Here is a 27,231-nt window from a genome sequence, read left to right on the forward strand (position 1 = left end):
AAATTGGCCATTTATCAGTTATCATCCGTACTTGAAAATAGCTATTGACTCTACATGTGATCTGAATTTTTATGTCAGTACAAGAAAGACATGAAAAATATTGTAAAGTCCTACAACAAGAATGATAAATGCTCAACCCAGGCTCATTCTGGTTACATACCCCTATATACATTAGTGGAGAATGCCAAATATGTCCCAGGAGGTTTGTTTTTTGCAGGTTTTTTTGCGAATTCGCCAGAGGCCGCTTTGTACACTTTTTAAGATCTCAGATTTCTCTCGTGACTGCCATTCATGCCTGCTGTTCTCACGTAAAACTACCAGAGGCCGCTGTTGACTGAATGACTGACAAGATATCTCCACCCACCCCCTTCCCTAAATTCAACGGATAGTGTTTTAAAAAGCATTGATTGACTAGCACTCACCCACTTCCCTAAACCCAACCGACAGTGTTTTGAAAAGCAATCCAGAAAAAGAAAAGCCCTCGAAGCAGCTTAATTTTTACCACATTTTCAGATTTTAAGACAGTCTCACCCTATTTACCTGTTTGTTGTTGCTGTTTGGCATTTGTTTTTGTCTTACCTGCTTTCTGGAACCGATCTTCACCTGACTCGAACCCCGTCGTCATGGTCAACTCTACTCTGCGTCTCAAATTCTTCGACATATGCGACGAACTACTTGACAAACTGGTAACAACGAAAAAAGCTGTCCATACGGAGGTAAGCGTAAAAGAAAGGAGCACCGTCATAGCACCCCGTAGTGTTCACTTTAAAGACTAAATGCAGCCATACGTACCTCTGGCTACATCATTCGCGATCTCCAGAAATATATATAGGGCCATGTTTTCAGAATGAGCCTATGTTGGCTAGTTTTTAGACGAGATGTACGCTTGTGTAAAATTGTTGTTATTTTAAACCAGAATGGCACATCTCTTTGTCTTCACATCATTGGTTGCACTTTATTTACTCTGTCCATCGATCAGTTCCACACTATAATTGGGTTGTTTTGTGTCCTTAAAGGGCACCTATTTTAGCTCTTTTTCAAGATTTAGGATGAGTCTCTTGTGTCTCCAGAATGCCTGTAAAGTTTCAGCTCAAATCACCCATCAGATTATTTATTATACCTTTCAGAATATTGAATTTTCTGCTGTGAACACAATGTAGCTGTTTTTGTTGCCTGTGCCTTTAATGTTAGTTCTTCTCACCCACCGTTCTCACATGCCTGTTAAAGTTTGCCTCAATCTCTGCGTCGGCTGCATTAGATAAACAACACAGTGACAGACATGAAGGAAGCGGATCTCACATAACGTTTGTGAGAAATACTATAGTAGAACTTTCCCAATGATTATTATTTGAAGTATTTATTGTGGAGTTGCGACGATGAGTCACACACAATGTCGTTACAAAGTTCACGCACAGACACACATAGCCCATGCATTTAACTTTGCAGTATTTTTGCTCACAAATGTGACAGGATACACGTTAATATACACCGCCGTATGGATATCCGTTATATTGATGTACAAAATAAACCTGATTTAATTGGATTGAAGCATCTTCTTTTATAATTGTACTGACACGCGGCTGTGGTGATAAAGACGGTAAAATTGCTGTAATTTATTACAAACATGCACTGTTTTAAAACATTTTAAACTTGTAAAACTCCTTCTTACTCACATTTGATGATAATTGATGATCACAGGGAGCTGAACAGATCTTTTAATCCCAGTTGCTTTGCGCACGTCCTGTCTTGTTGATATGATTATACGCATTACTACAAAGACATGTTAATGCGCGGCTGTCAATCAATTCGGTGGGTGGAGAAACCGCACTCCTACGTCACGTTGCAGTGGGCCTCAAAATTGGAATGATTTGGATCCTATTTTAACATCAGGACATTTAAAAAACGAGACTTGTCTTTGTATCACTCCAATATAACTGTGGACACACTATACTTTACAGTCCTGTCCAAACGGCTTACAAAAGACGATTTTCATCATTGGTGCTTTTTAATGTAAAATAAAGACTACTAGATATCTTCAAACTAGATGCTTCATGTCCTGTCCAATATTGTCATATAAGTATCCTGTTCACTACCAACAGCATAAATTAAGTAAGCTGTTCTTGTCTGATCTTTTAAATACTTTTTGGCATTTCTGATCCATATCAGAGACCAACGACCTTTCGTCTGAGCAAAACAAAACAAGGAATTTATCCTTTCACACTGTAATCTAGGCGATTTATTTTGAGAAAAGTCATTTAAGCAGTGCAGTTTGACTGAGTGTTCGCCGCCGTACACCAAGTATTTGGGCTTTCTCTGTGTTATTGCTTTATTTACTGCTCATGCAAATGTTTCTTTAGAATCCCCTGCAGCACACAAACAAGAACAGAAAGCGAAAAAGAGCGAAGGGGAAAAATGAATGCGGTTGTCTGAAAGAAATGCAAGTTGATTTGTGACCGCTGAGAGATTAAGATGCAGACAGAAGCGTGTTATTGTGTGTGGCGGCTGCTGGCCTCGGTAAACCTGCGCTCTGCCACAGAGCCGTGGGGATCGATGGTCTTCACCACACGCTCCCTCATTACTACCAACATCTCTCTCTCTCTCTCTCTCCAGCGCATGGCTTATCACACTCATATGGAACAGCACATGTATTCATTATCCCTCACCTAGAGGCCTGCACACTACACAGGGCATATGGAATCTGTACTTCCACATTTCACTGCCCCGGAGGCGGAGGAAATGAGACAGGCAATGTTAGATGGTGATTGCATCTAAGTTGTGTGTGAGCGTGTTTTTATCCTTTATTAGAAGGTGGTGGGGTTCTTGAGCAGGTGTTAATTTGAAAGGTTGGTGAAAGAGTTAATTGACGATCATATGGCTGTACTGTGTGGATATTAATTCACAAAGCCTTGAAGGTTGCAATGGAAATTCACATATAATTGATTTGACCAAAAAAGTATTGTTTTTGTTATTATAATAAGCTGATATTGGTCTCATTGGTCAACTTTGTTGAATGTCTATACTGCTTCCAATATGCTTTCTATGGTTCGAGGAGAATGGCTTTTTTAATAAGGTTTTTCAGTGATCTCTGTGTTAGGAAGCGTGTTTAGCATATGATTGTTTGACAAAAATTAGAGATGCACTAAGCACCACCTACAGGCAGAAAGTAAATCTGGATTTTTATTCAGCCTGTTGACACACTGTAAAAAATTCTTGCTGCCTTAAATTTTTAAGTTGAATCAAATTAACTTTTCTATTCATCTCAACTTACATCAGTTAAACTGACTAAAAACATTAAGTTAAAGTTTGTATAACTTAAAACAATTGTTTAAACCTGATTAACTTATTAAAATAGGTTGAAGCAATAAAAAAAAACATTTGTTGTTTGTCATTAGTTTTTTTTACTGTGCAGTTTGTTTTGTGCAGGTACTGTATGTTTGTGTAGCATCATTTTACTAAACTAAAGTCAAATCCTTACGTTTTTATTTTTTATTTAAAAATTATACAATCTAAATTAATTTTTTTGGATTAAATCTGATCAATTTCCCAATTTGCTTGTTAAATAAATCAGTAATTTAACTGTCATATTGGAGTGATCTAAACCCGACAAGTCTCTTTTTTAATTTCTTGACCTTAAAATAGGACTCAAATCTCAGTGATTTATTACAGCCTCCTGAATATGCCAATTTTGGTATCTGAGTACAGTGTAGCTGTTTTTGTAGCCTGTGGCTTTAAATGCAAATGAGCTGCTTCTCCCCGCCAACCATTCCCACATGCGTGTCTGCTTTTCCTGTGTTACGTCAGATAAACAGCAGTCAGTGATAGAGAGGGACAAGTCTCTTTTTAAATATTTCTTAAACTATGGCCCAAATCCCAGTGACTTTGAAGCCTGCCACAACGTGATGTAGGAGTGTGGTTTCCCTGCTCACCAAATTGATTGACAGACGCCATGTTTGTATAATAACATGTATACACGTCAACATATTTTGCAAAGAAACTGGGATTTTTATAAGCTTAAAACAATTTTAAAACAGAGCATGTTTGTAATAAGACAGTAATATCTGTGTACTGCAAACAACATTTGTTTGTGACTCATTATTTCAGAAAAGCTTGAATAAGTATGTCAGCTTAATCCATGTCTGTCTCTATCACTGACTGCCGTTTATCTGATGTAATGCAGGAAAAGCAGACACGCACATGGGAATGGTGGGTGAGGAGAAACAGCTTGTTTGCATTTGAAACCACAGGCTACAAAAAACAGCTACACTGTACCCAGACACCAAAATTTTCATATTCAGGAGGCTATAATATATAATCTGATAGTTATTTTGAGCTGAAACTTTACAGACACATTCTGGAGACACCAAAGGCTTATCTTACAGCTTGTAAAAGGGGTCAAAAGGGGTCAAATGGGTGCCCTTTAAATCAGATGATAAATCAAGATTGGTGCATCTATCAAAAGAAACCAACGAAAGATCTTGATCCAAAAACTACTTCAGTGATATTATGCATGACGTGTCGGGAATCATGCATTAATGTTCAACTCTGCCAATCGTAGAAGTCCAGGTTATGCTCATGTCCTCTTGATTTCTAGAAAGTGTAACCAGGTGATTTTGTTGGAGAAAACTTGTATTAAGGGCAGAAATAGAAACACAAAATTGTGATTATCCTCATGCTAGCGGCCACTGAGAGTCGCTTGTCTGACCTAGCAACTGTAATGTGTTCAACGGCAGCTAAACGTCGGTTTCATCTCTCTGCGCTATTACTGAAATCAATAGCCATCTTCCTCTTTGCTCCCTGTTTGTCTGCACTGTTGTGCCATTTTATCAGAGGCTCTGTCAGCAAGACTCTCGCAGGCAAAAAGGCTTCAGCCATTGCTGCTGAAGAGGCAGGAGGACCCGCGGTCTTGAAAAGAAATACAGCGGCCGATCGATGTCTCTTTAATAGCATGGTTAGCGAGGATCCACACGGGGTGCCGATGCATTCAGTGCTGCTTTAGACCACATGGAGCTCCAACGCCAACTCAACCAATCACCTGTGCTGAGTTTAACCCACCATTCCCCGACTGCACACCTCACCAACACTGCCCAAAAGTGTAATGGCCTTTTATCGATTTACCCCCTTCTCTTTCTCAAGATAGCGTGGAGCCATTTAAGGGTAAGTGCGTGTTGTAGAAGCATTGCCCTCCCATTGAGATGGTCTCTGGGAAAGGAGTAAACAATAGGATTTTTTGCATGTTTTTAAAATAAGAGTCAATTCCGCTTACTAATGCTCCATAGATTTGATCAAAAATAAATGACATTTTTAAAAAATATTATTATATAATTTCAAATAACTGCTTTATTATTAAATGTAGTTAAAATGTAATTTATTACTGTGACTTAAAGCTACATTTTTATCAGAAATCATTATAATTTGCTGATTCACTCTTCTGTTTTGATCACTGAGACTTAATCATTCCGTTTTCAATTTTCAGGATTCATTGTTCATAATAAAAAAGAAAGCTCATAATAACAGCATTTATTTCAACATTATAAATGTCTTTTATATGCCTTTAATATGTTATTGATTAATTAATGTTAATTAATCTGGTTGAAATTAGTTCAAGTACTAATTCCCACTATTAATTTTTTTAAGATATTGGCTGTTTATTAGTACTTATAAGGTATGGTCTTTTCGACATCCCTAATCCAACCCAATACTTAAACCAAACTGCTATTTTACAAACTATTTATGAGCATCTAATTGGCAGTTTATAGAGCTAAAGGTCTTAGTTAATGGTTTGTTTATAGAGAGAATTGTATCTTAAAATAAAGTGTGACAATACATGTTTAACGTTGCTTTTCAATTGTACTATATCACAGTTACCACAAAAGTATGAAGCAGCCCAAAAGTTGCACTGATAATTGTAAATATCTTTTGAGAGGTAAATCAGCATATTAGAATGATTTCTGGAGAATTATGACACTAATTTTATTTACATAAAGCATTTTAATAGGTTTAAATTTCCAACCTCAAAAGAACACTTCAATCGCAAATGCTTAATTAAAATGCCTTTTTATATTCCGAGGGGTGGGATAAACCTTTCTGTAATCCAAACAAAGTAAAAATTCTGCCATGTAAACACATTAAACCAGTTACTTTTCTCTTATGTCACAATTTGCCAACAACAAGGTAATATTGCACAGTTTGAAGTAGTGTTAATGGCTTCCAAGTGGCAAAAAGTTAAGTTTCCATCCCAGGTCACTAAATTCTAGCAATATAACCTGTTCCTAGCAGCTCTTACTTTTGTATATAGACCTTTATCTACATGTTACCTTATTTCTGAGCAGGGTGTTTAGATGTTCATGCAGCCACCAAAATAAGGTGCAGCTTTCCTTGCTTGTCTTTTCTATATACAGTAGTCTAACATTATTTCCCACCTGTAGTATGCTTACAAATTCATTCTGTTGTGGATAGATAGGGATAGTTTACTCAAATAATAAAATTTCCTCATTATTTACTCTCTCTCTTAAAATCTGTTACCATTGACTTCCATCATAGGAAGCAATAGCATAATGGACGTCACTGGTTAAAGATGTCCAGCTTTCTTTAAAATATCTTATTTTATGTGTTTAACAGAAGAAAGTCATAAAGGTTTGAAACAAGTAATTGCTGAGTAAATGATGACAGACCTAAATTTTTGGGTGAACTATCCTTTTAAGAGAAACATTTTACTATAAAATCACTGTACATAAGAAACAATGGAACTGAATACATGTTGACAGAAAGAAAGGCCGAAAACAGGACAGGCTACAGTGTATGTGTGCATTGTAAATGAAAGTGACACATAAAAACTGGAATAGATAACATCTCATGTAAACACTTCATCAGATATTTCAATTGGAATGATTTAAATCGGAGTCACAAAAAGAAGATGTACATGTAAACATGACTGTTGAAGACTAGAAAAACTAAAAATGTACCTTAAAATCACAGGGACAAATTAAACTCTGAACTGCATTCAATAAGAAAACAGTTATTTTAAATTATAATAATATTTCTTGCTGTATTGTTGATCAAATAAATGCAGCTTTGGTGAGCAGAATAGGCTTATATTAAAAACATTTTAAAAAATCGTACTGATCCCAAACTTTTGGTAGTGTACGTCAGCATTTAAAGCCTGCATCCACATGAAGTAAACACTAATCAGCCAGGGGTCCAGGGAATGATGTTTACTGAGCACCAGGCGTCTGTGGATGATGAGTCTGCATGAATAACACATAGTGGCTGGATTCAGTGGGTGGGGGGAGTGGTGAAGGATGGTGTGTGTTCCAGTAACGGGGGAAGGACTGGGAGTGTAGGTGGACCTAAACCAGTTGCATATTAGTTCTGCTGGTTCTCATGCCTCCCACATCAGTCCTACTTGTCAGAGTAAATCTTCTATCATTTTCATGCCAGGTGTGTGAGGAAACTGAGCTCTGCATTGTGTTCTGCATGCTAACCTGGTCTTGCTGTCCTTCTTGCAAATTCATTCCTGTGAAGATTGAAACATCAAGACCATTCAAATAAAAAGGGTTACATGGATTGGTGTAAATTAATTGCATATTTTTATGTCTGTATTTTTATTGCTAATAATAAATTTAATTATTCATATTAATAATAATAACACCAATAATAAAATCAATAATTAAAATAGATTTTTCCTCTTTTTTAATTTGTCTTTAATATTTTTCAATAACATATACATTTGGGTTTACTCGTTTTTGGACCGTTATCATAGGTTATTTTGTTAGATAAGCTCCAGATTTGGCTTCAGTACTGCCTAATCTAATGTATATGCACAAATATAATATTGTGTAGCTTCCTATTAAAAACATGAATTTAAAAGATAGACTTGTGAGGGCACTGTAGCACACTGAGCACTGTACATTCAATATATATTATATACAGTGGTCCCTCATTAATCACGGGAGTTCCGTTTTAAAAATAGCCCGTAATAGGTAAAATCTGCAAAGTAATCCACTTTATTTTTTAAAATCTTTTAAAAAACACCTCACTACGCTATTTTCTCAGATATGCATTAACATTTTCACACTCTTCTCTCTTGTTTAACACTTGTGTAAATTCTACCTTCTTTTAGCATGTCCAGAAGTCCAACTTTTTGAGCAGTAGTTAGCATGAATGTTTTGTTGACATTATGGGGTTTGTTGGAGTGAAAACTTGTAAACATACAGTACAGCACTTCAGAGTCACACTGCTAGCAAAGATTCATGTAAATTTGGCAAGCTGAACACTTTCTGTACTGTACAGGCAGGGGCGGACTTAACCAATAAGTGAGGTAAGCAACCGCTTAGGGCCCCGAGGAATTAGGGGGCCCCAACCAATGCCAAGATGTCTATATTAATCATATAGTTCTTTTATAATTTTTCTATCATATGTTGCAATATCTAACTATAACCATTAACATTTTAAAGTTATTACTTCTTTCCAAAACCAGGGGGCCCCATGAATAGTGGAATGTTCCTTCCACGCTCATGTGTGAGTTGTGAGTTGTAAGTTTGTTTACAAAAAACACCAAAAACTACAGAGAAAATATATCTATACAGAAACAGAATATTTTGAGTTAATACTAGGGCCCCATACCTGTAGACACAGGAGACACGGCACAGAGGAGATTGATTGATTGACAGTGCTCCACAGCCAATCAGGATGCAGAACACAATGCGCTAATCAGGGCGGTGCAGAACACAATCACTGTAAAAAAAAGCATGTCAAAAAAGATTAAATTAAATTTATACATTTGTAATATATATAAAATGTATGAAATAAAAATATAAAAAATTTAATTAGGTGAACTTGGCAGGTTGTATAATGTTGTATAATTGTATTACTGTATAATGATGGTTTGTTGTGTAGACAATCGAAAAAATAAAATATAGTTTAAAGAGGCTAATAATTTTGACCTTAAAATGCTTTTTTAATTTTTTAAATTAAAAACTGCTTTCATTCTAGCCAAAATAAAACAAATAAGACTTTCTCCAGAAGAAAAAATATTATCAGATATACTGTGAAAATTTCTTTGTTTAACATCATTTGGGAAATATTTAAAAAAGAAAAAAAAATTCAAAGAGGGGCTAATAATTCTGATTTCAACTTTGTGTGTGTGTGTGTGTGTGTGTATATATATATATATATATATATATATATATATGTTACAACTAAGTTTATGTCTTATATATTATAGAATTTACAACTTTATATTAATGAATGTTGCACATACTGTATTATTAACTACAGTTAACTGTAATAAATACTTTAGTTTTTACTACAGTAAACTGTGGTGTATTGTAGTATAATATACCCCATTGTTGTAGAAAACTACAGTATTGATTTATTTGTTTGATTGGTCATTTTGCGATCAGTTGTTGTGTTACCGCAACTATAGAATAACCACAACAGATTAATCCAATGTACTTCATGAAACAAAAACACTATAGTGTTTGATATCAATTACTAATTTATTGTATTATTTTGCTTCCTAAACCTAAAAGAACTTGACACAAATCTTTAGGATGTTTATATGATTGAACTGGATTAAAACTGTATTCTTACTGCTTGTGTTTGTAAAATATGGAAATATTACTTTGGAAAGTACTGTAATCCTAACTGTGCAATCCTAACTGTAATCTTAACTGTGCAAACATTCACAAACCTAAATCTTATTTTTCTCCTATTTTTATTGAAGCATTAGAATGCTCAAATTTAGCTGTCAAAAGTAAAAAAACAAGTGATGATTTGTTTAAAAAGAAAGATACAAAGTTCCTCAATATTTCTGTGCTTTTTGCAGTGCCAGAGTCAAAGAATGGAGGCACATATATATATATATATATCTCAAGGGTCAATAGATTTGACCTGCGTGGTTTCAGACTTTGCTCCCTCTCTGAACTCAGCTCACCTCAGCTTTGTTTGTTTTTTTACAGTGAAGTAAAGCTGCCCATCAGACTCAGTGGCATCACAATGAGAGCCGTTTTTTAACGCGTCGCCTGTTTTACTCTCGAATTCACTTTTTAATTCACGGCGTAATCTTCAGGCTTGACTGAAAATTACATTGTTGGGTTCTAACAGCCGCTGAATGGACGCATTGAAAGACATTTGAAAGCTCCTCGTCTGCTGAAAGGTGTCGCCGAGTTCTTTGAAATCATCTGAGCGAAAACAGGAGAGTGAATTGTAAACACTTCACCCATCCCATCCAGTGGAATATTTATCAGAGTCATTTTCCTGGTCTTGATAAATTAATGTTTTGACAGCAAATCAAACACAAGCGATAACTCCCTGTCAAAACGCCTGAGCGTAAGGCTTGAATGCCAGGCTCTCGCTGCTCTATTGCACATTTGCATAATTTCGAAATCAAGGGAAACGGCGTATTCAAATTGTACCTCAGAAGTAGACAGTAGTAGATAGAAAATAATGATCGTCTTAAACGCGTAAAGGGAAAGAAAGGAAGTGGCTCGTTCATCCTCGCGATTGCTGTGCATTAAAGTTCAAATGATTGAAATAAGAATCAGCTGCCAAGTGAAGCCTGAGGTGGGATCAGCCTGGAGAGAACGAAGAAAAAAAGAAGCAACAGAAGACCTCAGTCTTATTAACAAGCTTGAAATTTCATTATCCACAGTTCAGGATTAAATAATGTTATCTGTTTTCTCTAAGGAGAGTGGTGAGAGCTGGGACATAAAGAGAGAAAAGACTCTGGGATGAAGAACAAACCTTGCAGAGGGCTTCTTTAGTTAGGTTTATTTAGGTTGTGTACATCTCTGCATGCGTATATCAGCCAGCAGGATAAACACAACTTAAGTTATGTAATTACTAAACTGTTGGTTTGTTTGGACTATAGAATGAACAACAAATGGGTTTTAGATAAGATATTACGCAGGGAGAGAATGGATTCACAGAAATGGTTTTCGTAGCTGTAATTACTGTGAAATGTCTGTGAAAGTAAGATGTGTCGAGAGCATTTTTCCCTGAGATTGTGTTCTAAATAAATCATATTTCAGGAACTTTCTACTGTATAGTGGAACTGATGTTTACTGTTAGCATTATTTTTATTATTTAGAGGTAAGGATCTGTATTAGTATAGATTTTGTTTGTATATGAACGACACAAGGGTTACGCAGTGGCGCAGTAGGTAGTGCTGTCACCTCACAGCAAGAAGGATGCAGGTTCGAGCCTCGGCTGGGTCAGTTGGCAGTTTGCATGTTCTCCCTGCGTTCGCGTGGGTTTCCTCTGGGTGCTCCGGTTTCCCCCACAGTCCAAAGACATGCGGTACAGGTGAATTGGGTAGGCTAAATTGTCTGTATGAGTGTGAATGAGCTGGAAGGGCATCCGCTGCGTAAAACATGTGCTGGATAAGTTGGCGGTTCATTCCGCTGTGGCAACCCCGGATTAATAAAGGGACTAGGCTGAAAAGAAAATGAATGATAAATGACAACTTTCAGTTTTGTATTCAAGTGTCAAACTATCATATATTTTACGCACATTATATAAAACAGATAATGGGAATGTGTCATTACAGTGCAGTGCATTCTGGGTATTTAGGACAAGGGAGCCTGATTCCCAATGATCTCTATTGAATTATTCGATCATATACACTCACTGGCCACTTTATTAGGTACACCTTACAAGTACCGATTTGGATCCGCTTTTACCTTCAGAACTGCCCTAATCCCTCATGGCATCAATTCAACAAGATACTGGAAATATTCCTCAGAGATTTTGATCCATGCTGACATGATAGCATCCCGCAGTTGCTGCAGATTTGTCGGCTGCACATCCATGATGCGAATCTCCCATTCCACTACATCCAAAAGGTACTCTACCGGATTGAGATCTGGTGACTGTGGAGGCCATTTGAGTACAGTGAATTCTTTGTCTTGTTCAAGAAACGAGTCTGAGATGATTTGTGCTTTATGACATGGCGCGTTATCCTGCTGGAAGTAGCCATCAGAAGAAGACCACCCAGTGTGGTCATTTACTGCTGTAGCCCATCCGCCTCAAGGCTGGGCGTTTTGTGCATTCAGAGATGCTCTTCTGCATACCTTGGTTGTAATGAGTGGTTATGAGTGGTTATGAGTGGTTATGAGTTACTGTTGCCTTTATAGCAGCTTGAACCAGTGTGGCCATTCTCCTTTGACCTCTTGCATCAACAAGGCATTTGTGCACACAGAACTGCCGCTCAATGGATATTTTCTCTTTTTTGGATCATTCTCTCTGTAAAGCCTAGAGATGGTTTTGCGTGAAAATCCTAGTAGATCAGCAGTTTCTGAAATACTCAGACCTGCCTGTCTGGCATCAAAAACTATGGCACACTCAAAGTCACTTAAATCACCTTTCTTCCTCATTCTGATGCTCGGTTTGAACTGCAGCAGATCGTTTTGACCATGTCTACATGCCTAAATGCATGAGTTGCTGCCATGTGATTGGCTGATTAGAATTTTGCGTTAGTGAACAGTTGGAATTAATAAAGTGGCTAGTGAGTGTATACAGTAGACTATAAATGCTCGCACAACAAATAAAGAAGAAAATCATGCAACAGCTCGATGATGCCCTGTCAGTTACGGATTAATTCGTTCATTTATTGGATCCACGAAGATCATTTATAAAGGTATATCCACATTAGTCCATTTTATTCAGAGTGTTTTAAGATGTTTTTCAAAAGATATTACTTTAAAACGATCAGCTTTTTCTATTGTGATTTCCATTGGTTTGCATTGTGCACTTCTGCTTTTGTCCGCAAACATGACTCACAACAACTGGGCGTGATGTCTATTCCTGAGATCTATATGTTTTCATTTGCACACCAATAAAATTCTGGTGAACGGTTAATGTGACTTTTTAAAATTTTATACGGTTCCCTTTTAAAGAATCAATATTGTAAAGTAATTAAAATATAATTAGTGAAATAGACTTCAGCATTCATTTAGTTGTTCAAGTGTAAAATGAGGTGAAAAGCCTTTTAATGCAGACGCTATCAGCAGGCTAACACAGAAATTCCATTGAAAATACTGGAGTAAAATAAATGTTCATATTTTAATGACATGGGTGAGAGAATTTAAATTTAATGATGATGGTGATTCTTGTACAATTTGATACCCGCTTTATGTTGTATATCAATCATTCAGTGAATATAAATGATTTTTAAAGAAAACAGACCTTAAACGTGACAGTTTTGTAAGTGATTTTTATACATTTCACTGGATGCGCTTTAACTGAGTTACTGAAAATTAAAGGAGTGTTTTTTACAGAGTTCGCTTAGGAAAAGTTTACACCGAACAAAGTTTGGGGACTACAAAAAAAAAATACATCCGGGTTAGTGAGATCACAAATGCTTCAGGTTACATGCATTCACTAAATGTATACACCCTGTGCAGCAAAGCGGCGGGGCCAGAGGCGCTGTAATGTTATACAGAGTATGTAATGTTTAGCAGAGAAGCTAAAATGCTCAAATGATGCAATTTCCACAGAGCTTCTTCTGTTTCTGTATCTGGGCTTCCAATAGATACAACACAAAGAGAGAAGTGCTCACAATTTATTTTTAATTAAATTCCAGAGAATTATAAAACATATAGCTAGCATTTGACAAAGGGGAGCTTCCAGAATCTCTCCTAGTTCAGTGCTGGATTCAGCTAAAAACTCCTCAAAGAAGGAGCAGTTCTAACCATAATTGACAAAGATAAACTTGATCTATTACATGCATAGTGTCTAGCATTAACGATATGTTGTAACAAGGATGTAAACAAGGATGTAAACAATAGGAAAGGCTGTTTGGCACCGTTAACAAATTAGCTACAAATTCAAATTTATCCATCAAACCCTTGTAAACACCCACAATCTTCAGCAGTGCTGCAGTGTCTCTCTATGCAGCTGCTTTCTATGCGTTCTACATATTACGAACGTTTCATATTACGTACACATGCTTATTCCGAATATATGTGAAAAACACTTGTTAGGTTTTATTTTAGAGAGCAGGCATGAGGTTTAGTTTTCATTTTCTGTCTGATTCAGGCTCAAACTGATACGGCTAACAGCTACTCTGACTGACAGTATTTACACAGGCCAAAAGTGCATGCTTGAAGGCGCATGATGCTTTTCCTGGTGACGTGAAGCCGATCCGCAAATCACAGCACTTTATGCTAGCTGACCAATCAGCGCTTTTTGTGGGCGGGCCTTTCGGAGGACCTTGAAAATATGTCATTTTCATGTTAGCTGAGTAACTGACTGTATATAATCAAGTAAAATATATTTAAAAAACGTAAAAACACTCATTGCTTTGCATCTTATAAACTCAACCAAGCCTTAAAAATACACTCTGGACCACCACTTTAAAAGTCCTTTTGCATATATATAATATACATATTTATATAAAATGGTCAATAAAACACACACGGTAAGTCAAATAGGATATATTAACATTTTTATGTTTTCATTCCCTAAGATATTTTTTAGACCAGCATCAGGCCAAATCATAGTTACTCAAATTTGATGGTACTATTTTTAAAAAAGCCAGTTTGTTTACACAATTCTCAGAAAACTCAGGTAACTACTTAGAAATGCCCTGGTGTCATTTTGTTCAGAATATGTGAAAATGTTTTTCTCTCCCTCCTTCATTTCGCAGTACCTTGATAGTGGACCTAATTCTGGGGTGTATTTTTCACGTTAACATATATTATCCGGGAGTGAATCAGTTTCATGAAAACAGGACGTGTTGTTTGGCTCTAAACAGGCCTCTTCATCTCACTCCGAGACTCTCCAGAGCTGATGACTCTAATTGAATGATATGACTCACTGGGTTAATAGCGCGACTCGATGTTGGCGCTGAAGAGCTGGAGCTGACAGAATGACGAATTATCGTGAATAATGACGGGTAAATTATCTGGAGTTAACGCAGTCTGATTGATCTGCCCTTTGTGTGCAGGAGACAGAGATCCTCAACACTGCTGTCCTCACCGGGAAGACTGTCGCCATGCCGGTCAAGGTGGTCACTGTTGGAACCGAAGGTACGGTGACCGACGTGACTGAGTCGGTGGAGTGTCGCTCGACGGACGACAACGTGGTCAAGGTGGGCAGTATCATGAACAGAACACACACGTTAAATACATGGTACTTAAAATTAGAGCTGCATGAGGAATTGTTTTAAAGTCTAGATTTAGATTCAAACACCTACTCAATCTTAATTTCAAATAACGATTTGCATATGAATATAAACAATTTGATGATGATTCATTCAAATCTGAGTTTACCCAGAGAGTGCAGTGGTCATGCATTGTTGAATTGGCTACAGATGTAGTTATTTTCGTAGCAAACATTAAAACTGTCACAGACAGTACTGGGATAGCAGTTTATCGTTGGGATTTAAATGCTGATCAAAATATTTGTTTGAAAGCAATTTGACGTTTCTGATAAAGGTTGCAGCAGTTACATTGTTACAATAAGTGATCACAAGCAAATGTTACAAAGGTTTTTGACACTGAATAGTTTGAAATTCTCAAATACTGTTTCATCAACTAATAATACATAAAGTAGTAATTGAGTAATTGAGTGAGTAATTAGAATCATTCATTAAAATTGATATAACAATTAATAATATATGCTTTAAAACTGATTGCAGCTATTATAATTTTGTCTTGATTTCTAGTATATTTCTTCTTTATTTTTAAATGATTTTGATTGATGCAATCATGCAGCTCTATGTCAAATATAAGCACTTTGGATCAAGTTATTTAATTTGCCCAGTAGCTGTCATGGCTGAACATGAACATTTTTAATGATTATGACACTTAAAAATATGTGTAAATGATGATGAAAATAACATTTAAAATATTTATTTGATATGCTAATGGAATTTTCTGTATCTACAAAGGGACAGTTTACACCAAAACAAAGATTTGCTGTTAATTTACTAGTAAATTTTAAAGGGTGCCTATATTACCCAGTTTACAAGATGTAAGATAAGCCTTTGGTGTCTCCAGAATGTGTCTGTAAAGTTTCAGCTCAAAATACCCATCAGATAATTTATTAGAGCCTCCAGAATCTGCCCATTTTTGGTGTCTTGAGTACATTGTAGCTGTTTTTGTAGCCTGTGGCTTTAAATGAGCTGCTTCTCCCTACCCACGTTTCCATGTGCGTGTCTGGTTTTCATCATGCATTATGCCAAATAAACAGCAGTCAGTGATAGAGACAAACACAGATGAAGCTGATATACAGCTGATTAGTCAAAAATACCAATACAGTTTATTTCATGTATTTGTGGTGGAGTTTATTCAAGCCTTTCTCAAACGATGAGTCACACACAAAGGTGGTTTGCAGTACACAAACACACACACACACACAGACACACACATTTTAGCGTTTACTGACATCATGCAGGCGTTGTGATTATAGCGGTTAAGATTTAGCAATTTTATTGTCTTTATTACAAACATGCTCTGTTATAAAAGCGTTTTAAACCTATAAACCTTATAAAAATCACTGAGAGCTAGAACAGATAATTTAATCCCAGTTTATTAGCAAAACAATGTTGACGTGTATACGTCAATCAATTCGGTGGGCAGGGTAACCGCACTCCTATGTCACGTTGCGGTGGGCCTCAAAATCACTGGGATTTGGGTCCTATATTTTAAAGTCAGGAAATTTTTAAAGACTTATTGGGTTTTATCACTCCTATGTGACTGGACACACTATACCTACACACAGTTCTGTCCAAACATCTTCCAAAAGTTGATTTTCAATATAGTGCACTTTAAAACAAAGATTTTAACTGTAAGTGTCATCCTAGATGATTCATAAAATGCTAGTCATTGGTTATTGGCACTTTTAAATACAGATTCTTTTTTTACAGTTTTTAAATGTATATGCTTTTTTGACAGATTTCCAGTAGCCTCTGACTGAAAATAAAACATGGCTTCAGCTACAGAATATTCTATCGAATAAAGCATCATCAGTATCTTGGATAAACTTTCTCTTCAATATATATATATATATATATATATATATATATATATATATATATATATATATATATATATATATATATATATATATATATATATATATATATATATATATATATATAAATTAAAAATCCCGTTTATACTTATTGTCATAATTTGACAATTACAGCTCAATTGGAAATGAGGCACAATAAAAAAAAATCTTTGCTCTTATTTATGAAATCTCATAATCACATCTTTGTTTTTTATTTAAACAAATGACTCCCTAGTAAAAAAAGCTTTTCATAAACTTTTTAGCACCAGATTTTTCTGATGCAATAGAAATGAAGCAACATCAGCAGAACCACCGTAATTTGTGCAAAGGGCAAAATAATAAGATGCATTCATTAAAAAAGTCCATATGAAAAGTACAGAGAGAAAAAATGATAAAAACTTCTCATTCATAAATCCAGATACACTCCTGGGTGTGTGGCTGTGTGTGTGTGTCTGACCAAATTAGTCATTTCTATATGGTTTTAGAAATGATTAATTAGTGAGATCTTGTAATGTGGCGTGATGTGCTGTGAATGCTTTCAGTAGTTGAGTTGATTTTCATCAAAAAGATGCACAAGCTGATGCACAACCTCCAGATACTTATGAGCTGGGAATTATTTTGTAACCAAGATAACAAAAGAACCGTTGGAGGGCACACATAGTGTATTACGGCGACTATATTAGATTTGATTTAAAGCACTATGTATTGCACTACTCTGAAGGATTGTCTATTTTCAGTTGTTAAGCCAGAGGCACAAAATCAAAGGGATGTTAAATGCAGTCTTTTCAGAACAAGCTTATGCCTTCCACTTCTTTCTGTCATTTGGGAACAAAATCTGAGAGCATTCTATGAAGGAGAAAATGACAATGTGTGTGTGTGTGTGTGTCTGTTTACTCCCTTCGGGTTTAATTATCTGATGAACACCCCATACTGAAACACTGACCCCAGGAGAGGATTCCCCCTCCCTTCACACTAAAACACACACACAGGCACTGGTGCTCTGGATAAAGTGCATCTGAAGACACTTTCTTATTATATGGTTTTGCTCAATGGACATTGTAGATATTATGTGTTTTATGCAATTGCAAATGCATTGTCTGTATTATTTTTTTCCAAGCTAGGCCTTAATTTCACACAGAGTACATTGAGGTTGCACATGTGCAGTTGTATATATATATATATATATGTCAAACATTAAATAAAAAATTTACTTTTCAAAGCACTTCATGGGACCATGGCACTCTTTAGTAAAGGTTAAAACACATACTTGTAAAAACCGTATAAAAAAGTATACATTGAGTTTAACATAACGAAAGCTTAGAGAATGTTGATATGAAACAACACCAGTACATCCAGTGAAAATTACAACTTTTAATGATCAAGTCACAACTTTTACAAATATTCATCATGGGTTTGCTGTAATTTTGTATAGTATTATACTGTGAACACTATGGGCCCTATCATACACCCGGTGCAATTAGGGGCAACACGTGTTTGGTGCAATTTGTTGCTATTTAACGGTTTTCTCGCTAGTGAAGCATAGTGAAAATAGCAAATGTGGCATGGCGCGATGTAACTGACTCTTAATCGGAATGGGAGACGAGACTCTGATTGGTTTAATGCCCATTACACTTAACATACACCCATAACTCATTAAGAGAATAAGCACAACCCTGTTAGACCATGTGACCATTTTTCCATTCATAAAATAGCAAAAGTGGATTCAGACACACCCTTAATGCTTTTGCACCACGCGCTTTAGACTTTGTGCCTACATCCTTAAAATCGAGCCTTATGTTGTAAATATGGTTGTGTAAAGGATTGGAGTATAATTCAGTTTTGTTATAAAACTATGACAGCAATGTTTATTTCTCATTTTATAAACCCTCTGGAGAGATTTCTAGATAAACTGTCAAATTAAATTAACTGAATAGCCACACTGTAAACAAATCAGTTCAGTGACATTTTTACAGTACATATTAGCACTGACATAAACACTATAAATTGTGGTCTCAGACACAGCATATACAGTGTAAAGCAATGTAGTCCTATATGTTATATTTTAGAAGAAGCAATAGTAAACAAAACAGTGCTTTTCTCATTATTTATTCATGTGCTTTGTATAGTAATTCCAGTGTCAATCTGAGAAAAAATCAAATTACATGCACATGACAACCACATTGTGAGATGTACTCATCAAATCAATCTTATTGACCTCATAAATATGCTGATATATGCAAATATGCATAAGTATGTTAAAGGGACAGTTCAAGGAAATATCACAAGAAAACACAAAGGAAACAGAAAAGGTCATTTAGCTGAATTCCCCAGCTGCTCTTTTTTTTGTATGAAATGCATAAAAATTATGGATAAATATGTACATTACTAAATATAACAGGGAAACTGTTTATCCAGTGTTTAAACAGGCAAGTGTGAAAAGCCCTTATTTGATGCTGTTTTACTGCCATATTTCTCAGCTCAGTTTTATGTTTACATTTGCTTAAGGGCATTTCAATTAGCAGCTGTTGATATTTTATTTGTCAGGCGAGATTATGAAACCCAGTGGAAAGATATATAACTGTTAGTGTGTTTGATGTGCAATATTTCTTCGATTTCAAGCCGCCTTGACAGTCCAGCAAGTAAGATGATCTTGTGTACAGACAGATACAGGAGCTGGACAGGCTGAGAGAGTAATGAAAGAGGAAAGGGCTGAGGTATGGAAATGAAGCAAATTCTTTTAGATGACACCGTATCAACACACTACAGAAGGATTGTTTGTGTTTATACATACAAATGTGTGCGGCTAGGGAAGTGTGTTTCACCTAGTGTTTGACAACCTGCTTTAAAACTGAGGCTTAAGTTACAAGCTAATAACATTAGTTTACTGTTAGTAGTTGGTGGTTTATTACTCCACAAAGACAAAGTGCCATATTGCTGCACATTTAGTCAAAACTGAAGTATGTTTAAAATGAAATATGTTAGACTATGATGGTGGCAAATATATACAGTGAAAAATTGGCTCTGCTACACTCAGATTCAGAGTTAAGCATGTGAAAATGTATAGGAAGCCATAAAATTCTACCTAAAAAGCCATTAAATGTTGAAGTTGGTGTGTTTTGTAGAAAATTGCAGCTGTGCTTTATATCATAAAGGAACAAACAAATGTTACTACTGATATATGGCAATTTGGTGATGGCAGTGATCCATAGCAGAATGTATTTAGTATTTTGATTGTTGTTGTTCAATTAAAACTGTACATTCATTTGAATGACCTATTATAATTCAAATAATAATTACTTATTGTTGCTACAGAACACATTAATTCAACACGACAGACAGCATCATTACAGTTAATGTTTGATGAACCGACTAAAACAAAGCTACAAATATTGATTCTTGTCACTTAGATTTTTCCATCACTTAAATGAATAATTGATCAGTCTTTCAGCCGTGACAAATCTTTTGGTTTACACGATATCTGATAAAGAGACAGTGCGAGTGCCCATTTGCCAAATAACACATGAACATAGGCTTTGAATGCAGTTGTTTCCTCGGAGCCTGGGATTCATTGTAACACCCCCAGCAGGCACAGGACATCAACATTTTGTATAGAAATTAAAATTGACTTGACGTCAGAACTCAATGTCAGGGTGACGTCAATGTCCAACGTTCATTGTCCAACCTGAAATCAACCAAATATCAACGTCTAATGATGTTACAGCTTGACGTTGTGTGGATGTTACGACTAAAACATCTATCAGACGCTGGATTTTGGTTGCCATACCTGATGAATAAATGTCAGCATTTGACGTCAGTATGACGCTGGTTTAAGATGTTGGCTCAACAGTGGATTTTGGTCACTTTCCCACACATTCTAAAATCAACCAAATATTAATATCAATTGACATTGTCATTGAATGTCAAAATAAAGTTATCCTTAGACGCTGGTTAGAGATTTAATTTTGGTTACCTGACATCACGACCTCAATCTAAACTAATATTAATGTCGTATAACGTTGTGTGCCTGCTGGGCTATGTCTTAACAACACGCAACGCAACAAGATTCCAGTGATAATCAATTTGGCTGTCCACACCAAACGTGACATCACAGAAACACACAGTGCACTGTACGTGGGGGTGGGGGGGGGGTTACTCCAATTAAATTTATACAATTTATTATTAATGAAATTAATAAATATTAAGCCTCATTATTAAATGTTAAACTACATGCTGAGTGAATTATGTTTTTGGTTTGCACGGAATCGGTTCTAATGTTCATGTTTAAACTATAAGTTTACTACTACTTGTCATGATCTGTGGTAAATTCTCTGCTGCTACTTTTTTAGTATGGCAATAAATGTCACATAAAATGGTATTGAAACTCACAATAGTACACAATAAAGCACATGGATCAGTACTTAAGTTGATCATTGTCATGTTGTTGTACTACAAATCCCATCATGCCATTTACACACACCTGTCGGTGATCACCACTGATGACACACACACAGCTGAAGCTTGTGATCATCGATCATTTGGACTATTTATACATAACACACACATTAGTTAATAGCTGAGTCTTTGTTTGTTGTAGCGAGTCTTCTAGTGTTTCTTTATTTTGTATGCCTTGTTTTTGATCTTAGCCTTGTTTGTTGTTATATGCTGTATCACCTCTTATTTTGACCTCATGCCTTAATGACTATGATTTGGATTGTCCATACTGTATGTACCAGCAACTCCTCTATTGACCATTGCCTGCTTGCATGACTATTCTTATTAAACTGCACTTGGATCCTTATTTTTGTTGTGCCTCGACTCGCTTGCACAGGTGACGATGACGTCACAGATGTAGAGACCATTTCTAACTTTGCACATTGCTGTAGTGGATGGTTCAGACAAAAACCTTATAACCAGCAAAAGATAAATTTGTATCATGTGTTGCAGCATCATGTCACAGGTAGTTAGGACATGGTGTAAGAGTGCCATGAGTGAAGGTAAAGGTCAACAGGAGACTCAAATTTGTACATTTTAATAATCTACTGTATATAGACCATTCTATGTAAAACAAATTGTAACAGATTGCTGGTTGACAGTTTTTGACTTCAACAGTTTTTGTTTCAGTTTCTCTGAAGTGGCAGAAAAGTCAGAAAGCTATGTAAAATATATAATATATATATATATATATATATATATATATATATATATATATATATATATATATATATATATATATATATATATATATATATATATTAAAATGATATCTCATCTTTATACACTATCCCAGAGCAGAAAACAAACAGATTGTTAAAAAATGACAAACAAAAAGGTCAAATTAAAGACAAATTTAGGATAAGGGCCAAAAAATACTCATAAACAAAACCGGGGTGCGTTTTCCAAACAACTACATAACTTGTGGCTGAACTATCCTAGTACTCATCATTTGGGAAAAGAACAATGTAGTGAAGAGTGTTTCCCAAAAATTTTACTGTTTGGTCACAGATCCATCCTTTGATCCACGTTAGATATAACATAAAACCTATAATGATGTTCTAAACAGGGTAGAGTAACAACTTCTTTACAGAAAAAAAAACAAACTTTTTTTGTGCAAATTATATTGTTTTACACGCACACGCATTTAAAAAACAATATTAGTTAACATACACTTAGTTAACATTAGAAAACATGCACTGGCTTTCCATATTAATTGAAATAATTGAGAATATTGAAAATATGCCATGTTCTATTATAAAACATAAAACCACAGCTAATACTCTAATCTCATGTATAAATCATATAAATCGTTAGGCTAATGGTTGTAATTTACAGTAGGCAATTTATTAAAGAGCCCATATTATACATGAAATAGGGTCATATTTAGGTTGTAAGGGTCTCCAACAACAGTCTAATATGCATGCAAGGTCAAAAAACACTTTGATGGTCTTATAATCTGCATTTATTTTTACCTAATTATCCCAGTGACTCCTATATGAATCGTTCAGCGATTCATTTGTTCCCAAACCCCTCCTCAGCGCGAAAATAATCTGCGCTGATTGGACCGATGACAGCCTGCTGCGACACACACACACACACACACACACACACACACACACACACACACACGCACACACACACACAAACACACACAGGGCCTGCGCGTCCATAGAGGAGCGGCTGAATAGAGAGGGCGCGGCGCTCAGTTATATCCGCGAATACCCGTGCGTTACACACACGAGGAGACACACACACACACACACACACACACACACACACACAGGGCCGGCGCGTCCATAGAGGAGCGGCTGAATAGAGAGGGCGCTGCGCGGCGCTCAGTTATATCCGCGAATACCCGTGCGTTACACACACGAGGAGACACACACACACGCACACACACACACACACACACACCATACACACACAGGGCCGGCGCGTCCATAGAGGAGCGGCTGAATTGAAAGGGCGCGGCGCTCAGTTATATCCGCGAATACCCGTGCGTTACACACACGAGGAGACACACACACACACACACGTTACTCCTACCCGAGGACACGACACACACGCCTAGATCGCCAGTTCAGCTTGCTGGGTGCAATTTAGACACCTCACCTCGAACCTGAGCTGAAATATTTTGAAACTTCACCGTTGCATGTGTGTAGGTACAGCTGACGATCCGTAATCAAAGCGGCACGCGTCGTGTTTTCAACGTGGCTTTACACGCGATATGAGAATATAAAGAGTTAACCTGATACAGTACACGCGGTTACAAGTAACAAAACACGACTAAATACATAATGTGCAAGCTAGAGTAAACGAGGCAATAATTTTAATCGCACATACTTACACTGGTGAAATGGGGGAAGAAACTGATTCATGATGCACTGATCCATGTTCTGACAGTCTATACTGATCCTTCCTTTAACAAACTGAAGAAGTCTTCTCAATCATATAGTTTTCAGAAGCACTCAGAACTGCTCAAGGCTGGGCTATAATGCTGATGTTTCATCTTTGATTAGACTGTCCATAATATCCATCTGCACAGCGTGACTTCATTCGACCGGTGTCTGTCTGTGTGTGTGTGTGTGTGTGTGAGACTTTTTTTTCTGTTAGTGGGCGGGGCCGCAGGTTTCAAATCTCCCGGGTTTGCGCGCCCAACTACTTGTGTTTCGTAGCTGCGTCATCACGAAACACCTAATGACTCGTTATCAAGACGACTCGTTTGAAGCACTATGAGTCGACTCTTTTATAGATGAATCAATAGTTTTAAACACTGTACACTTACAGATTTAAGCCTTAGCTGGATATTTCACTTCACTTAGAGCTGTGTGACACACTACATGGAAGGGCATTTTCAAAAACCCATAATATGGGCTCTTTAAGAAAAGCAAAAAATCCTACTTAATAATAATGATAATAATAATAATAATAATAATAATTATTATTATTATTATTATTATTATTATTATTATTATTATTATTTGTCACATCCCTGGCTTGTTCCTGCTGCTCCAATCACCATTCTCCCTCACCATCTCGTTCCCTCAGCTCCAACCATTGCTCTCCTTCTCCAGCCACCACACCCGAGCACCCTCACCTGAATACTAATTACAGTTACTAGTTACATGGTCCACCTCATCCTCTCGCTTGCTAGCCTTCTTCCGTGGATGTTTCCCTTCTCACGTGGATGTTTCTCTTCTCATGTGGACGTTTCTCCTGACCTGTGGATGCACATGCTTTAATTCAGGGAAGTGACTTTGTACTCTAATGGTAGAATGAAGATCTGTGTTAACATTGTGAACTACTGACAAGATCGCTCTCCATCGATGAATATCACTTACCTGCCTTCTCCTGTTAAAATATCCACATTGTGTTGAATAAATTGGCGAAAAGAGTTAACCATCCTTGTATTCATTGTGTGACTGTGACATTATTAATTTATTATTATTATTGAATCAATCTACTTTTACAATTTGACACATTCAATCCACTGCAGTAATGTTCTAACAAACAGGCCCATGTCATAAACAGTACACATACATTTCTTAATAAATAATCTACTATAAATTAAAAGCATTAACGTATACTAAATATTTTTGTTTACACAAGCTTTGAAGATGAAATGTAAATTCCTCTTTTAAATAGTAGGTCATCTATAGCTTTCGTCATTATTTGCTTTTCGCCACGGCTGTGTTCAAAATGGCATAATGGCATGTTTTTAAAGTTCACTGCGAAGGGAATGGGAATGGAACTGTCAATATGAAGATCGCTAAAACTGAACTGTAAAAATAATTTGAAAATAAATTACACCAAAGAGAGATGACTTTAATGTTTAAATGATGGAACGTTAAATCAATAAGGCATAGGGGGAATAACTGGAAATAGAACACAGCCATGAACTATGCTTCTAACTAAAACTACAGCTCTAAAGGAGTAGTTGGAAATGTACAAGTTTGCGACGCAGTTTGTAAAAGTTTGTTGGAACGATGGATTTGGGAAACACCAAATTAACGAACTATGTTTGTAATGACGGAACTTGAGACCTTAGTTGGCTAACGATGGTTTTCGGAAATAAACCCCTGGTTAATTTTTTTTTTTTCATTTTCTCTGAAGTGGCAGAAAAGTCAGAAAGCTAACAACAATTGCAAAAATATATAACAATATAATAAAAATAGCTATTTAAAAAAAAAAAAGGAACATTGCAGGTCTTATGGAGCAAATATAATGGAGATTTTTTTCCACTGGAAAGACTAGCATTTTTTGTCTAGTTTAACTCCAGTTAAGTAGCTTTTTGGAAGTTACTCCCAAGAGTTGTATTCACCTTGAAGTAAACATCTAGTGGTGTTCACGATGCACTCTGCTAATCACCTCGATTTGAGATGGACGAGCAGAGAGGGACAGTGCTTGCGTCAGGCAGTTCAGTCCAGTGTCTCTGTGTGCCCGTCTGAACGGGTCATTAAGTACCCAACTCAGTCTCCGCAGGGGTCTTGACGTCCTCTGTAAGTGTCCCTCTCGTCAGCAGTCTTAATGTTCCTGATTAATGCCTTGCCAGGCTGTTATGATGCTTACAGACACTCATGAGAAGGGCATGTTGCAGTGAAGTTAGAGTGACCCATGAACTAAACGCACTCGCTCAATCTGTATACCCAAACTAAATCCCTTCATGGGCCACCAGAGCACCTCTGGCTCTCAGACTGTTGTGGGAGATTTACAGTTTATAAATGAGGAAGTAAAGAATACAATTGTCGATGTGAAACTGCAGATTGTTCCATTATGTCATTTATATGGGCAGATCCAGACAGTTTAACAGGTGTTTAACAAGATATAATTGCTGCGGGGAATTATAGTTCTATTTAAGTTCACTGCAGTTGTTCATTGTTACTACATCAGGCATCGTTTGCTTTTAGTCACACAGTGTGAATATACTTAACAGTGAGAGGCATTGTTAACTGGACCAATTTATTGCTGATCTATGTATTTATCCACTTAACTCCAAATACACAAGTGGCAGATGGAATTAAGTTTATGAAAATGTATTTGATGATTTGAATTGGTCACCCAAAAAGCTCATTGTGTAATTAAATGATTTATTTAAATATTAATTTTAATTGAATCATTTGCTTGACATGAAAAACGATGAAGTTACATGGTAGAAATTTTGTGTCTGTTTAATATACATTATTGTACTATACTGTTTCTTTAAAGATCTGTAATATTGTTAAATAATATTTTAAAATGACAATTCAAAATAACCACAAAATTAATCAGAATTCTAGCAGCTATTGATATTTTTTAAAATTCCATTCTAGTATCCTAATTTGTGTGTGTGTGAATATATACAGTATACACTTCCACTTTATTAGGCACACCTTACTGGTACCAGGTTGAACCTTTTTTTGCCTTCAGAACTGTCTTAATCCTTCATGGTATAGATTCAACAAGGTACTGGGAATATTTCTTAGAGATTTGGTTCATATTGATATGATAGCATCACGCAGTTGCTAGCATCATGGAAGTAGCCATCAGAAGATAGGTACACTGTGGTCATAAAGGGATGGACATAGTTAGAAACAATACTCAAGTATACTGTTGCATTTATGCGATGCTTGATTGGTACTAATGGGCCCAAACTGTGCCAGGAAAATATCCCCCACACCATTACGCCACCACCAGCCTAAACCATTGATACAAGGCAGGATGGATCCATGCTTTCATGTTGTT

At 36.3% G+C, this 27,231-nt stretch overlaps 1 protein-coding gene across 1 annotated transcript in view; it reads left to right on the forward strand.

Annotated features, from left to right (window-relative positions):
* si:dkey-112m2.1 (transmembrane protein 132C) overlaps positions 1-27,231 on the forward strand; it is a 241,366-nt gene that overhangs the window by 197,371 nt on the left and 16,764 nt on the right. Inside the window, exon 5 of the mRNA XM_056447091.1 lies at positions 14,948-15,091. Within this exon, the coding sequence (XP_056303066.1) occupies positions 14,948-15,091 (144 nt within the window). The remainder of the gene's footprint in view (positions 1-14,947; positions 15,092-27,231) is intronic.

The sequence above is a fragment of the Danio aesculapii genome, chromosome 21, assembly GCF_903798145.1.
Source record: "Danio aesculapii chromosome 21, fDanAes4.1, whole genome shotgun sequence".
NCBI classification, from domain to species: domain Eukaryota; kingdom Metazoa; phylum Chordata; class Actinopteri; order Cypriniformes; family Danionidae; genus Danio; species Danio aesculapii.